The sequence below is a fragment of the Triticum aestivum genome, chromosome 4D (assembly GCF_018294505.1).
Source record: "Triticum aestivum cultivar Chinese Spring chromosome 4D, IWGSC CS RefSeq v2.1, whole genome shotgun sequence".
NCBI lineage: Eukaryota > Viridiplantae > Streptophyta > Magnoliopsida > Poales > Poaceae > Triticum > Triticum aestivum.
Window position 1 is genome coordinate 398,821,659 of NC_057805.1, and position 15,449 is coordinate 398,837,107.

Genomic DNA, 15,449 nt, shown 5'->3' on the forward strand with positions numbered 1-15,449 from the left:
TTTTTTGGAAAAAAAAAAAGCTTGGCAGACGCCATCACGCCTTACACGCGGCAGAGCAGCGCGACTACGACTTCCTCGTTCCCAGGAGGTGCCGTGCCAGGCGCGGCTGTACTCTGTCACTGCCTCGCGGGGTCCACTCAGTGCCTGGGCCCACGGGTCAATTGCCATCTCCGTCGATGGTTTTGTCTCGATCCAGGAAAAGCAAGTTTGCTGCTCCTAGAGCTTTGGCGCACGCTCGATCCCCCGTAACAGGAGTCCCGTAACAGGGCACAGTCTTTGTCAAACATTGCCAAATATCTTTGCCAAACATTACCGTATCCTGCTAATGCATGTGTTAATTCGCCATAAAAAACCAATGCATGTGTTTCCTAAACCAATGCATGTGGCCTTCTATAAGGGTAGGATACAGCAGGGCAAATCGAACACTTGCCAAATTCTCCACGACCTATATAGAAACCTCTTTACGAACACTTGCCATTTTAACCCACTGCCACTGGTATAGGTGCCGACGTGCTGTGCTCGCTTGCAAACCATTGCTCTCTTGAACAACTTTGGCGAGCGATCCAGCTAGCGGGCCGGCCGGACGTGCGTGCGTGCATGGACGTGCTGTCGTCTGCGAAGCGCGCCCTCCCGTGGGGCCGCACCTCGGCCGGCGGGGTCATCGGCGGCCTCCGAGCTCTACTCGGGACGGTGCGTACCCGCGCGCTTCTCGTGCTTTTGCAGTTGAGATCCCCGTCTACAAAGCATGGCCGCCGGGCCTGGCGCTTTTACTCTTCTTGTTTCCGTTGCGGAGAAGAGCATTTTCCCGTCTACTAAGATTTATCCATGGCCACGATGCTCTCCCGTCCCGCCTCCATGAGGATGAGGATGACGATGAGGTCGATCGGAACTCACAGTAGGCGCCTTCTCGGTGTGCAGGACGGAGGCGGCGGCCGCTCTCTTCTCCCGTCCCGGTGGAAGTCGTCGCAGCCGCAGCTGGACCCCGTCGACAGGTGCGTGAGTGACATGCAGCAGGTTCATCGTAAATTACTTTCCGTGGTTGGTTTCGATTCGTTCGCAGTTCGATCGCCAATGGCTTTTACCATTTTGTGCCGTTCGTCGCACTCAAACTCAATGCTTGTGCCGTCGCCACCGGGGCATCCGTGTGCGGTTTGGCTTGGCTGCATGCAGGTCCGACGAGGAGGGCGGCGGCGACATCGACTGGGACAACCTCGGCTTCGGGCTGACCCCGACCGACTACATGTACGTCATGCGGTGCACGCAGGAGGAGGGCGGCTTCTCCCGCGGCGAGCTCGCCCGCTACGGCAACATCGAGCTCAGCCCCTCCTCCGGCGTCCTCAACTACGGGCAGGGGCTGTTCGAGGGGCTCAAGGCGTACCGGAGGGCGGACGGGCCCGGGTACACGCTGTTCCGGCCGGAGGAGAACGCGCGGCGGATGCAGCACGGCGCCGGGCGCATGTGCATGCCTTCCCCGTCCGTCGAGCAGTTCGTGCACGCCGTCAAGCAGACCGTCCTCGCCAACAAGCGCTGGGTACGTGGTCAGCATCGATTTGTTCCTTTATTCACGTGACGTGAGTGCACGCCATGCTCATGAGCCCTCCATGGCTGACCTCCGCACTGCAACCACCCCTCGCGTACGTTGGTTTCAGGTGCCACCGCAAGGAAAGGGAGCGCTGTACCTCAGGCCGCTGCTCATCGGGAGCGGGGCGATCCTCGGGCTGGCGCCGGCGCCCGAGTACACCTTCATGATCTACGCCGCGCCCGTGGGCACATATTTCAAGGAAGGCATGGCGGCGATAAACCTGCTGGTCGAGGAGGAGATCCACCGCGCCATGCCGGGCGGCACCGGCGGGGTCAAGACCATCTCCAACTACGCGCCGGTGAAAATCCTTTAGCCGGTAACTTCTTCTTCAGGTGAATTTCCAGAAAATGTGACTGACCGACCGGTGTTTTTATCCCATCGTCAGGTGCTCAAGGCGCAGATGGACGCGAGGAGCAAGGGGTTCGCGGACGTGCTGTACCTGGACTCGGTCCACAAGAGGTACGTGGAGGAGGCCTCCTCCTGCAACCTCTTCGTCGTGAAGGGCGGCGCCGTCGCGACGCCGGCGACGGCGGGGACCATCCTGCCGGGGGTCACGCGCAGGAGCATCATCGAGCTCGCCCGAGACAGCGGCTACCAGGTCGATCGATCACTCCACTCCACTCCGCCGCTACTGTCCATCACCCAACTGTGCCGATGACAACGAACTGAAGCTTGTGTTGTGTGCTGTCGAGCAGGTGGAAGAGCGCCTCGTCTCCATCGACGATCTGATCAGTGCAGACGAAGTGTTCTGCACGGGAACGGCCGTCGGCGTCACCCCGGTGTCCACCATCACCTACCAAGGGACAAGGTAAGTCGATCTCATGCAACTCGTCCGCTGAGCCGGGGCAAAAAGATCCAAGATGTCTGCGCGATTCAGTGCTGAGATGTGTACTGATTTTTGGGCGTGCGTGCAGGTACGAGTTCAGGACCGGAGAAGACACGCTGTCGAAGAAGCTGTACACGACTCTGACGTCGATCCAGATGGGCCTGGCGGAGGACAAGAAAGGATGGACGGTTGCGGTTGATTGATTAGGATAACAGCGTGGGCGCATGCGGCGCCGGAAGCATTCATCAGCATTTCTTATCATGTCTTGCCAATGTGAATAATAATAGTCATGGTGATGATATCTCGGGGATGTCTCGGCCCCCAAGGGCGATGGTCTCTCTGATGCTACTGGTTTCTTGGAAAATATGGAAAGAGAGAAATGCACGGGTGTTCCGTAACAACGCAGTTCGTCATGGGTGTTCTTGTTGCTCGAACTAAAGAGGAAGCTTCTCTGTGGTGTGGTGCCTAGCCGGGGTGAAATTTTTGTGTAATATTATGCCGCAAGAGTGAGGCTTGTAATTCGGCCCGAGGCCTAGACTCTAAAAAACTTTTTATTCAATGAAAATGGTAAGCCTTTTGCCTTGTTTTTATTTTAAATGATGATGATATCTCGTGTTAGAAGATACGTATCCCAGTCTTCAGCGAGTTCAAATTTGAGCACGGAAAAAAGGCCAATGTTGATCCTGCTTGACACTTACGAATTTGCCAAATACTCCTTTCGTTCTTAAATATTTATCATTTTAGAGATTTTAAATGGACTGCCACATGTAGTCACTTGTTGAAATCTTCAGAAAGACAAATATTTAGCAACGGAGAGAGTAGATCCTTTTCATTAGCAAGTTCAAATTTGGGCACGCAAAGTAGCTAACGTTGATCCTGACTGACACCAACCATTTGCCAAATAGATCGTTTTCATGCATGACAACCTGGCAGTCGCATCGAAGTTACAGTTACAGAGACATTGCATGGAGACTCGATGTATTTTCATAGTTTGATACGTTCACGTTGTTGCTCTCTGACAATTTACAGAGACCAACAAGTGTGGTTTTTCTGGTGGCGCAGCAGGCCAAACAACAAGCAAACAACGGCACGATGCGGCACATGCCACATGGTAGGCAGGAAAGAAACGTATGCCAAAGTGCAAGTAGTCCATTTTTCTTAGGCTCCACGTACGCATTGCCAATCCAGACCCAACAAGCACGTTTACGGGATTTTTCTTCTTTTTTAAATCGTGGGAGGAACTCAATACGAAAACAGCACGGATCTGTCTTTTTGTTCAGCAGATCTGATCTGATCTGATCTGATCGGGGGACAGGATGATGTGTCAGCCAAGTTGTCGCAGTGCAGTGTGTGGTATCACCCATCTCCAGCGACAAATTGATCAAACGTCCCCGCATGCTGCTCTCGAAGCAGGATAGGATCACCTATTCCTCATTCTTCGCAATCATGCTTTGCATGATTACACAACTTGTCATCGTCTCCCACAATGTCGTCGGATCTCAAAATGACCTCTGGAGATTCTTAGCAAGTGTGCAAACAACGGCAAAAATCAGGCATGAAGCACTCAAAATGACCTCTCCACATCCTTCCTAGCACCTTCTTGTCTTGCAGCAAAGTAAAAAAATTTGTTACCTCTGGAGATGGTCTTGACAAAGGTAATACGATTGCAACGATACTACCCTATGTTGTACCCATGTCCATTGATTTTATAGTTGCATGCAAGAGCTTCATCCACACACAACCTTGCAAACAATAGACTACTCCAGCACGTTCATGTCATTGTGAAACCCTAGCATGTCAAAGAAAGAGTATCAAATCCAATGATCTTGTGATGAAACTGCTTCAAGAATGATAATGAGCTTTTCCTTTGCTGAGCATATGGGCAGTTTTTACATTTTTATGCAATCCATGGATTCGAGCACACCTGAAACCACAGGCGAAGCTTCAGCAAGGCTGAAAGGGCCATGGCCCGCCCTGGGCTGGAGCAAAAAAGGGTTCTACATGAAGTTCGGCCCACAATAATGTGTTGATTTTTAATTTGGTAGCACTCTTTGTACTCCGGCCCGCCCAGCCTTTTATTGGTAGCTCCGCCACTGCCTGAAACTCTCTTCCACTACCATGAGCTTTGTTGTGTCTTCGTTATTTAGTTCTCTTAAAGTACTCTCATCCAAACACCTTGACCACTACATTAGCAAATCTGACCATGGCTTCGAGGATGTGCTCTTAGAAATCTAAAGGTACTCATTCCGGTGGTCTGCGATTGTTCCATACCAACCATTCTCGTAGCAGTCGTGCACTTCTGGAGATCAGAGAACCCAATGTAGCCAACAGAATCCTTCTTGAGCTCGAAGTAATCATCATAAGCTCTGACATCTTCCATGATGCGCAAGAACAATGGTCGATGCATCCAATATCGACGATGAAAATAGTGGTCGAATAGCGCATCGGGGACAAAGTAGTCCTCGTAGAGATCAACATGTTCTGGTTCCGACGCCGATTCAACACTATCTCCCAACGTTGAAACCTTGAAGTTGAGAACATGCTCCTCCGCATGCTCTATTTCGTCAAAAAGCATCATTCCTGGCGGTTGCCGCCGTGGCGGCCTTGACGAAGAGGAGGCTAGGTGGAGCGACGAATGTCCGGCAAAGGCCTGGGCAATGTCCAGGGGGATTGATGCGGCAAATTGTGAAAATACACCAGCGTCAGGGTTTTGGGTGGGTCCGGACCATCATAGGCCGACGTGGTTGGGGTCGAACTTAGGACATTGTGGACGTTTTGGACCGGTCGGGCCCAAAATGGGCAGCTGCGATGAAGGCCCAAAAATTTACAGACATCTGGTCCAAACATAAAACATATGGGGGAGATTTGGGCGTCCGCGTCGGAGAAGGCCTGTGGATGGTGCAGTATATACACTATCCTCCATCTTCTAGCTTCACATGTCATCAGTCAATTGACAAGATGAAATGATCTGCTACTCACATAAAGAAAAGATTATTAAGAAGTAGATAAAGGCAAACAATAAAATATCTCTCTGCTTTATTTATTGAGGGGTCAGGCCCTTTATATAGCAGACAAGACTTGACAAGTCAGTAATTTTATTCAAACAGTTTTGCTAAAGCACATCTAGATGTGTCATAAGCATTGCACATCTAAATCCTATGTCATTGACTTATGCAGAGATTTCTGTGGGTATCTTTATTCAAACTCTCATAGGATCTTTAAACTGGACTCTTTTCTAAGAGACATGCTTAATCAACTGGGACTCTAGGTAAGGGATAAGCTCCACATTTGATGGGCTGGCCCATACAACTGAAGGCATATCATGGTCCATAACAGAGTTCAGCCTAACATGGTATACAGTGGTCTGATTTGAAACGCACACAACACAGCTCACGATCAGTAGACAAGGAACACCACCTTGGTCCACTAGTTAGAACAGCAGGCGCAATTCATTAGTAGCACAACAAAGATGTACAATTTAGCTAGGACGAATCAACATGGGCACCGATGCAGCAATTCAGAACATTCCAAAAGCAGGATCAGCACCCAACGGAGATACTATACACGTTCCTCGATCCATTCGGACTACCAACACAGCACATTTTCAACAACTACCAACACAGGAAAAATGTCATCGTGCGAGAGATTAGCTGCACCTTCATAGATCAGAACTCCGCTTCAGGAGGTGCACGGTAATACGCGGGGACGGTAGCAGGGAAGAACATTTGCCTCACACCTTCAGCTTTGATGATTGGGAAGATGATACCACATGCACCCTGCAGTTGTGAACGGTGTTTATTAGCAAAGGTAGGAAAAGGCAAAAAATGTGCAGCTTTATCAAACAATAGATCATAACATCCAAAGATGGCCAGTCTCCAGTAAATTTTGCTACAGCAGGAGCATATTCTACATATTACCCCCAAACCATGTACTCAAAGATGATGAATATAATGGATGCCAAAACTTTATGAAACCAGGTACTAACATACATGGCTGTGTGCATCTTGTGATGCAGAGGCCGGGGTACTCCCCTTTTAAAAATAAGGTACTAACATACAGCAGTTATGCAAACAAGTATGCCAACAGTAGTAGCATGGATGTAGCAGTGCAGAGCCAACATGAATTTTGACAAAACAGAAATTATTTCATGAATCATATTAAATACTCTGGAGCAAATGCAAATGAGCACAAAAGATAGAAAACAGCTAGTTCCGTTCCTTCTAATCACTGCCTTCATGTTAGTACTTTAGTCTAAACCATTATCATATATATGAAATCATTGAAGATCGGGGGACTTACCGAAATCAATCTCGCTCCAGTCCACATTCGTTTAGGTGAAGGAAGGGGGAGCATCAGTCGTCCAACACCGAAGATAGCAACAGCAAAGAAGTGTGCAACCAAACTCAATGGCCGAGGATTAAGACCAGAGAGTAGAGCAATGGGCCCATTTGAACAGACACCTCCAAGGCTCAAGTAATCAAAACAAGCTTGGCGCATCTCATCCCTAGCCTTGTCAGGTGAGGAACTGAAGACTTTGTACAGAGCACCAGCCAATGTGTTTATTGTAGAAGCAACCGGCTGAATAAGTTACAGAACTGAGTTAAAAAAAACTGTATTACACTACACTGGAAAAAGTTAGGCATAAACTGCAATATGAAGACTGACCTTCCGCAGAGTATAGAATGACTCTAGGTATTTGCAGAGGGCAGAGGCATCATGCAGATTGCGAAGAGGCTTGATAAGATTACGCAGGACAACTATATCTGATAATGCAACAGTCATTCCTCCACCAGTTAAAGGGTGTCGCATATTGAAAGCGTCTCCCATCAAAAGTGCACCAGGTGTTGGGTGTGGTGCAGCTGGCATGCTCCTATTTGGCATTGTTCTTATGCTTCCCTTATCAATTGCTGCTATAAAAGAATCATAGATTTGTGGAGGAATCTGAGAAATGACAACATCAGATATCCATTAAAATCTCGTTACAGAAATCAGGCAGTTGAAATTACACTTAGGACAAGATCAACTGCAAGATTACCTGAGGTGCAACCACGGTCTTGAGATAATTTGCCATTTCACCACTTGCTATGGAAGGCACCTTCTGACCAGGGACATCTACCAAACAGCGAACCTCGGTGCTGCTTATCGGGTAAAATAGGATGGGAGAAGGATTGGCCAAGATAACATGGCCATGGTTCGCATGAGGAAGTTCACAATTCTCCAGGACCAGGCCAACAAAGCAAGACGGCACCTCAACCTAAGCACAAAATTACATTATATCAGTACAGTAAACCCAAAAAAGGTAATCAGCAGTGAGTATAATGTGAGAACTGTACCTTTGGGGAGCAAAGGGCACGTCTTAAGTTCGAAAAGCAGCCATCACATACAATTGTCAATGGTGCATAAGCTTTTAGTTCTTCACCTGACTTGATCTTGTATTGCACACCCTTAACTGTACCATTTTCTTCAAGCAAAGATGTAACTGTTCCTTGCTCCAGTTGGACACTGTAAATCCAATAGTATGTCAAACATTATTCTCAGTTGCAAGTGCAGGCGTGTAAACAGTTAGATTTATGTGAAGCTAACCCGTTTAAAATGTATAGGATTTTCTTGAAAAGAACATGAGAGCAAATACACCAAATACAAGAACTTACACACAAGCAGAATTGAACCATTGCAAAGGGCCGCACAGTATTATCATTCTAATGCATGGCTTATGGGTAAAATGAACTTGTCACGTAGAAGGATACCAGATGAAAACTAGACAAAGAAGTATACCAAATAAGTACTAAAGACATCTCATATGGACGATGAGGTATTACTTGGGCAAAGATGCAGCCTTTTCACGCATCCTCTGTATGAACCGTCCATTGTGAAAGCTCCTGCCAGCCACATCTGAATGGAACTTCTCCAAGGGGTAAGAAAGTTTTGTGTTCTTCCCATCTTTGAATAATGCATAACCAAGGACACGCTGTGCATCAATTTCATCAACGCAGTCTGGGTAAAATCAAATAGTCAGTATACATTGCCTATGGTTCGGTTAGGAAACCCATTTTGAGCAGGAGAGAGCAAAGCTTACCCTGCAGACCCAATTCCATCAATTTCAGGTAGCCTCCGGGTTGTAACAATTCACCCACAATTCTATCGGGCTCTGTAAGGTCTCTCTCTATAACATGCACCCGTCGGCCATCCTGTGTCACCAAAAAATAAAGCAGGATTTAAGCAAAAAAAATCCAAGATAACAGTAATGCACCATTTGATCATGATGAGCAAGAGAATTGCATTGTTATTAGTTATATCCAAATCCAGATGAAACTAGGGTCATCACGGTAATACTCCTTCCAGGTATATACTGTATTTTCATGAGGATCTGTATCTTACCACTCTCGGCTGGTACACAACCTGACAATTATAAAAGGAACTTCCTTCCTTAATTTGTTGTCTAAACTATCGCTCACTGTGTGGAGCTATTACGAACAAAGCCAAAAGAATCAAGTTCAATAACTCGTTCAACATTTTCCTATTAATGATATATCATTGTCGGAGTAGCTGTAAGCCACAGAAGAAAATTAAGTGGGTCCTCAAAGTAGTTGGGCATTTCATTAATGGTGCAAAGCTAGAGGACATCAAGTCTCTGTTGGAGCAGATTGAACGAGAGGGCATGGAAAAGACTAGAGAAAGAGAGAAGATAATACAGATGACTCTTCCTCCTCTTTGCCCATTTATGAGTAATTTACAGTTCTGTCACCCACATGTTCTCATTCATTTAGTCAGAAAGAAAATAAGTAATTTCAGCAGAACTTGCAAGGCAGCCCCGGCATGATTTTTGTAAGGCAAATAACAAATTTATTACTCCCTCCGTTGTTGTACAATTAATATGGATCGGAGGGAGTAAAACAAAATTCTTGTGTGTATTATTCTCCCACCGTTCTTTCCCCTCTTTTCTGTTCCTCCAAGCGTGCCATGCCCACCAGAAAGCAGGAATTGGTTGATGCGTGGACACAGGGTGGTAAATTTTGTACCACGGCTTTTTGGAAGAGATTTTTTTCCCTATTTAGAGTTGCATGACATGATATTTAGGCAACACCTTCTCAGCACCATACGAATTCTACGTCCCCAACACAGACAAATAACAGACTTCGCTTTCACCTAGGGTGGAAACATGCAAAAAAGGAGGTTGCAACGAATCACAATTATTCCCTGCATGCATCTGTCCCAGATCAAGAGCCGTCACATGAATTGCGTGCACCCACCCCAGATCAAAAGCCGTTACATGACCTTTTTTAACGAAAAGGTGGCTAGGAATCGATGATAGCATGACAGAGCAGTTGCCTTCCTGAAACTGAATCGAGAGGTGTTTTGTTGTTAGATTGTCTACTTGATCCTTCGGAAAATTCATGGTGGAATTTTGATCCCTGCGCTGTCGAATACCAGTTCAATCTCGGGTTCTCCTTTGAATACAAATTCGGTCTTCGTTCTTGCAAGGAACGAGAACCACAAGTTTCCAGTCTAAAAGAAACAGGAGCTTCCTGCCTAACCAGCGGAACGCGAGGACGGAGAAGTAAGCAAGGAAAAAACATGTCACCTTTCCGAGCGTGTAGGCGAGGGCAGATCCGGCGACCCCGGCTCCGACGATGATGACGTCCGTCGGGCCGTCGACTGCCGCGCTCCATGCGCCGTCAGCGACCTCGCAGCCGTCCTCCGGCGCGGGGATCCCTTCGAGCGGGGCCCTGCGGCGGCGCTGGCGCTGGCGCCCCAGCGCGACGGCTACGAGGACCGCCGCGAGGAGCGTGGCCACGGCGACGCCAACGAGCTGCCAGACGCCGGCGGCCGCAGCCATGCCGCAATGGGGGCCTGCTCCTGGGGTCATCGTTCCTCGGGGGTTTCTCAACGCGGCGCCGCGTGTTCGTTGGGTTTGCGTGTGGGTTCTCTCGGGCCAGGGGCGAGGGGAGAGAGGGTGATGCGTGCGGGGAGGAGACGGAGCCGGGGGGGTGCCGGGCGGTGGGATTGGGACGAGAGACGAGACGAGAGGCGGCCGCTTGGAGTTGGAGATTGTTCCGTTTTTTATGGGGCGGAGGGGGGAGGGAGATCGCTCTCTCCGCCCTGTCTGTCCGTGTAGCTGGCTGTCTCTTCGCTGGATTTTTCTCGTGTTTTCTCTTGGAATATGTTCGTTCTCTTCTCTTGAGAGAACTAGTAGTATTTTTTTGTTGCATTTGTGGCGATCAGTTTGTAATTTATTTTGCAATAAGATTTTATTATTATAATATTAACACATGAGGACGAAAACAACGCCACGGTCCGTATCATGGGTCCATATGTGGGTATGCTTAGCAGCTGGCCTGACTTGAGTATATATAAACCATGCATCTCTCAAATTTTGAATGAAGAAGATTTGTAGGTACGTACACTACTTCCAAGCATTTTAAGGAGGAAGAAGACGCTCGATGTGGGTTGTTGAGTAGGAGTAGCACCCAGTACTCCTAGTACATTTACTATACTACGCTACGCTGAAACATCATTGACGAGTGAAACGTGCACACATAACCGACCCGGCCCACCGGACTATAGAAGAAGAAGAAACAATGGCGGATCCCGTGGGAATATTGGATGCGCGAGGGAGAAGGCACGCTGTCACGCGAAACGGTCCAGAAACGCTCCACGACAGCTCTGACGTGCGTCCGTGGCTGGCACCGTGCCAGTTCACGTGCCGTCAGCGGTGGGGTCGCAGCCCAAGCATCTCGCCTGACGCTGGATCGATCGCATCCTCGTCTGCCGCCGGTGCGAGACGGTTTCGTGCCGTCCGTTTTCCGGCAGGCGCCATCTCAGCTCCGGGTCACGGGACCACGGGACGCAGATCTTCAAGGCGTACCCTTAAACTTTCATCAAAGTGCTTCCTCAAAAAAAAACTTTCATTAAAGTATCTTCAACAGAGGCTGTAAAAAACGCGCGCGTGGTAAAAGAAGATTTTAACGCGCGCGAGACGGTTTCGCGTGCTTCAGCGGAGGCGGAAAAATCAGGCGCGTTGGAACAATTGCGCGCGCCGGGGAAAAAGCGGGCGGTCGCGCGCTCGATTTGGCGCTCCGCTTCTGGCGCGCCTATAAACTACAGCGCCCGCCACGCACCGTTCCATTGCTATCCACATCGCCACGCGCCTTCTGTCGCTCTCTCCTCGCTCCCTCTACCGCTTTCTCGCCTCACTGCCGACGTGCCATCACCGCGTCACCATGCCGCCGCGCCGCTGGGGAGCTTCGGGCTACCGCGGCGTCCGTGTGCGCCCGTCCGGCACCTACTCGGCACCTTCGACACCGTCCACGAGGGCGCCCGCGTGTACGACGCTGCGGCGTGGCGCCTCTGGCGCTCCCGTTGGGACATGAACTTCCCGGACGTGACGACGCGGGAGCGGGCGCAGGAGTTGGTGCCTACCCCGCGGCTTATCACCGACGAGGATCGTCGCGAGAACCGAAGGCAGGAGCGTCATCTCAGCCTGGCCGAGATGGACGAGGAAGCCATGGCATTGTGGCGCCAACGCTTCCCGCAAGACGTCATCAACGAGCAACAGTTCTTCGCCGAGAGGAGGGTGGAGGAGCCGCCTATCGCGAGGACAGGCGAACGCGAAAGGCGGCCGCTAAATTCAACATCGCGCTAGGAGATGCGTCGTCCTAGGGCTCCAACGGCGAGCAGTTCCTTGAGGCCTACATTCAGACGTCGGAGGAGGACTTCACCGAGGCGGAGTCCGAGGCGGAGGATGACGAGTAGTAGTAGTTTTTCGTTTTATCTATCTATCTAGTAGGAGGCTATGAACTATCTATGCATTATCTATGTATCGTAGGAGGAGGCTATGAACTATCTATACTATCTATCGTTTATCTGCGTACTATCGGAGCCAAATTTGTATTGAGAATCGTAGTGCAAAAAAGAAGAAATATAGCGCGTTTGCTGAAGCGGCTCGCGCGCGCTAAACTTTGCAGCGGCCGCTGGAGCAAGCGCTCCGCGCCGCGCAAAAACTCGCAAACAGCACGCTGCAAACGCTTTTTTAGCGTGTCGCGCGTTTGCGCGTGATGAAAATATGCATGCCCTAGAGGCAATAAATGGTTATTATTATATTTCCTAAATCATGATAAAGGTTTATTATTCATGCTAGAATTATATTGACCGGAAACTTAAATGCATGTTTGGATACATAAACAAATACCGTGACCTTAGTGAGCCTCTACTAGACTAACTCGTTGATCAAAGATGGTTAAGGTTTCCTAACCATAGACATGTGTTGTCATTTTATAACGGGATCACATCATTAGGAGAATGATGTGATGGACAAGACCCATCCGCTAGCTTAGCATAATGATCGTTCAGTTTATTGCTATTGCTTTCTTCCGTCAAATACATATTCCTTCGACTATGAGATTATGCAACTCCCGGATGCCGGAGGAATATCTTGTGTGCTATCAAACGTCACAACGTAACTGGGTGATCATAAAGATGCTCTACAGTTATCTCCGAAGGTGTTTGTTGAGTAGGCATAGATCAAGATTAGGATTTGTCACTCCGAGTATCGGAGAGGTATCTCTGGGCCCTCTCGGTAATACACATCATAAGCTTGCAAGCAAATGACTAAAGAGTTAGTCACGAGGTGATGTATTACGAAACGAGTAAAGAGACTTGCCGGTAACGAGATTGAACTAGGTATGAAGATACCGACGATCGAATCTCAGGCGAGTAACATACCGATGGACAAAGGGAATTATGTATGTTGTCATAACGGTTCGACCGATAAAGATCTTCCTAGAATATGTAGGATCCAATATGGGCATCCAGGTTCCGCTATTGGTTATTGACCGGAGAGGTGTCTCGGTCATGTCTACATAGTTCTCGAACTCATAGGGTCCACACGCTTAATGTTCGTTGACGATATAGTGTTATATGAGTTATATGTTTTGGTGACCGAATATTGTTCGGAGTCCTGGATAAGACCACGGACATGGCGAGGAGTCTCGAAATGGTCGAGAGGTAAAGATTGATATATAGGACGATGGTATTTGGACACGAAAGTGTTTCGGGACTTACCGGTAAGGAATCGGGTCACCGGAAGGGGTTCTGGGCCCCCCCCCCCCCCCCGGCAAGATATGGGCCTTATGGGCCAAAGGAGGGAACAGACCAGCCCACAAGGGGGCTGGTGCGTGTTGGAAATATGCCCTAGAGGCAATAATAAATTGGTTATTATTATATTTCCTTGTTCATGATAATCGTTTATTATCCATGCTAGAATTGTATTGATAGGAAACTCAGATACATGTGTGGATACATAGACAACACCATGTCCCTAGTAAGCCTCTAGTTGACTAGCTCGTTGATCAATAGATGGTTACGGTTTCCTGACCATGGACATTGGATGTCGTTGATAACGGGATCACATCATTAGGAGAATGATGTGATGGACAAGACCCAATCCTAAGCCTAGCACAAGATCGTGTAGTTCGTTTGCTCAGAGCTTTTCTAATGTCAAGTATCATTTCCTTAGACCATGAGATTGTGCAACTCCCGGATACCGTAGGAATGCTTTGGGTGTGCCAAACGTCACAACGTAACTGGGTGGCTATAAAGGTGCACTACGGGTATCTCCGAAAGTGTCTGTTGGGTTGGCACGAATCGAGACTGGGATTTGTCACTCCGTGTAAACGGAGAGGTGTCTCTGGGCCCACTCGGTAGGACATCATCATAATGTGCACAATGTGACCAAGGAGTTGATCACGGGATGATGTGTTACGGAACGAGTAAAGAGACTTGCCGGTAACGAGATTGAACAAGGTATCGGGATACCGACGATCGAATCTCGGGCAAGTAACATACCGATAGACAAAGGGAATTGTATACGGGATTGATTGAATCCTCGACATCGTGGTTCATCCGATGAGATCATCGAGGAGAATGTGGGAGCCAACATGGGTATCCAGATCCCGCTGTTGGTTATTGACCGGAGAGTCGTCTCGGTCATGTCTGCATGTCTCCCGAACCCGTAGGGTCTACACACTTAAGGTTCGGTGACGCTAGGGTTATAGAGATATTAGTATGCGGTAACCCGAAAGTTGTTCAGAGTCCCGGATGAGATCCCGGACGTCACGAGGAGTTCCGGAATGGTCCGGAGGTAAAGATTTATATATGGGAAGTCTTGTTTTGGTCGCCGGAAAAGTTTCGCACTTTATCGGTATTGTACCGGGAGTGCCGAAAGGGGTCCGGGGGTCCACCAAGGGGGTCCACCAGCCCCGGGGGGCCACATGGGCTGTAGGGGGTGTGCCTTGGCCTATATGGGCCAAGGGCACCAGCCCCAAGAGGCCCATGCGCCAAGAGATAAGAAAAACGGAGAGTCCTAAAGGGAAGGCACCTCCGAGGTGCCTTGGGGAGGAAGGAATCCTCCCTGGCCGCACCCTTCCTTGGAGGAAGGGCCAAGGCTGCGCCCCCCTCTCCATTGGTCCTATATATAGTGGGGGGAGGGAGGGCAGCAAAATCCAAGCCCTGGCGCCTCCCTCTCCCTCCCGTGACACCTCTTCCTCCCCGCTTGCGCTTGGCGAAGCCCTGCCGGGATCCCGCTACTTCCACCACCACGCCGTCGTGCTGCTGGATCTCCATCAAGCTCTCCTCCCCCCTTGCTGGATCAAGAAGGAGGAGACGTCCCCGCTCCGTACGTGTGTTGAACACGGAGGTGCCGCCCGTTCGGCGCTAGGATCATCGGTGATTTGGATCACGACGAGTACGACTCCATCAACCCCGTTCTCTTGAACGCTTCCGCTCGCGATCTACAAGGGTATGTAGATGCACTCCTTCCCTCTCGTTGCTAGTAAACTCCATAGATTGATCTTGGTGATGCGTAGAAAATTTTGAATTTCTGCTACGTTCCCCAACAGTGGCATCATGAGCTAGGTCTATGCGTAGTTTCTATGCACGAGTAGAACACAAAGTAGTTGTGGGCGTAGATGTTGCCAATTCTTCTTGCCGCTACTAGTCTTATCTTGTTTCGGCGGCATTGTGGGATGAAGCGGCCCGGACCGA

The 15,449-nt window shown here is 49.3% G+C and overlaps 2 protein-coding genes across 4 annotated transcripts; one reads left to right on the forward strand and one right to left on the reverse strand.

Moving 5' to 3' along the window:
- The first annotated feature begins 414 nt into the window (after positions 1 to 414).
- Positions 415 to 2,998, forward strand: LOC123098169 (branched-chain-amino-acid aminotransferase 2, chloroplastic). Its single transcript, XM_044520067.1, has 7 exons — positions 415 to 690; positions 919 to 992; positions 1,171 to 1,531; positions 1,650 to 1,880; positions 1,968 to 2,180; positions 2,278 to 2,390; positions 2,497 to 2,998. The coding sequence occupies exons 1-7, from the start codon at positions 598 to 600 to the stop codon at positions 2,609 to 2,611; spliced, it is 1,200 nt and encodes a 399-aa protein (XP_044376002.1). The 5' UTR covers positions 415 to 597; the 3' UTR covers positions 2,612 to 2,998.
- Positions 2,999 to 5,003: 2,005 nt separating this feature from the next.
- Positions 5,004 to 10,448, reverse strand: LOC123098170 (squalene monooxygenase SE1). 3 transcript variants are annotated; one of them, XM_044520070.1, is made up of 9 exons: positions 9,991 to 10,448; positions 8,485 to 8,596; positions 8,228 to 8,402; positions 7,742 to 7,910; positions 7,444 to 7,662; positions 7,074 to 7,349; positions 6,708 to 6,986; positions 6,065 to 6,184; positions 5,004 to 5,376 (listed from the first exon to the last, which is right to left on the reverse strand). In XM_044520070.1, exons 1-8 carry the CDS (start codon positions 10,273 to 10,275, stop codon positions 6,074 to 6,076), a joined length of 1,626 nt encoding a protein of 541 aa, XP_044376005.1. In that variant the 5' UTR covers positions 10,276 to 10,448; the 3' UTR covers positions 5,004 to 5,376; positions 6,065 to 6,073. The 3 variants fall into 3 exon arrangements, with proteins under 3 accessions (XP_044376005.1, XP_044376006.1, XP_044376003.1); XM_044520071.1 differs by having other exon boundaries at positions 5,361 to 5,379; XM_044520068.1 differs by lacking the exon at positions 5,004 to 5,376 and having other exon boundaries at positions 5,809 to 6,184.
- Positions 10,449 to 15,449: the final 5,001 nt, after the last annotated feature.

Excerpts from the sequence above, each read along its gene's own strand:
- LOC123098169 (XM_044520067.1), top strand. The coding sequence starts at position 598 with ATGGACGTGCTGTCGTCTGCGAAGCGCGCCCTCCCGTGGGGCCGCACC. Across the intron at positions 691-918 it reads TCCGAGCTCTACTCGGGACG|GACGGAGGCGGCGGCCGCTC; the intron begins GTGCGTACCCGC and ends CTCGGTGTGCAG. Across the intron at positions 1,881-1,967 it reads CCATCTCCAACTACGCGCCG|GTGCTCAAGGCGCAGATGGA; the intron begins GTGAAAATCCTT and ends TCCCATCGTCAG.
- LOC123098170 (XM_044520070.1), bottom strand. The coding sequence starts at position 10,275 with ATGACCCCAGGAGCAGGCCCCCATTGCGGCATGGCTGCGGCCGCCGGC. Across the intron at positions 8,403-8,484 it reads GATGGAATTGGGTCTGCAGG|ACTGCGTTGATGAAATTGAT; the intron begins GTAAGCTTTGCT and ends GATTTTACCCAG. Across the intron at positions 6,185-6,707 it reads CTGGAGCGAGATTGATTTCG|GGTGCATGTGGTATCATCTT; the intron begins GTAAGTCCCCCG and ends TCACAACTGCAG.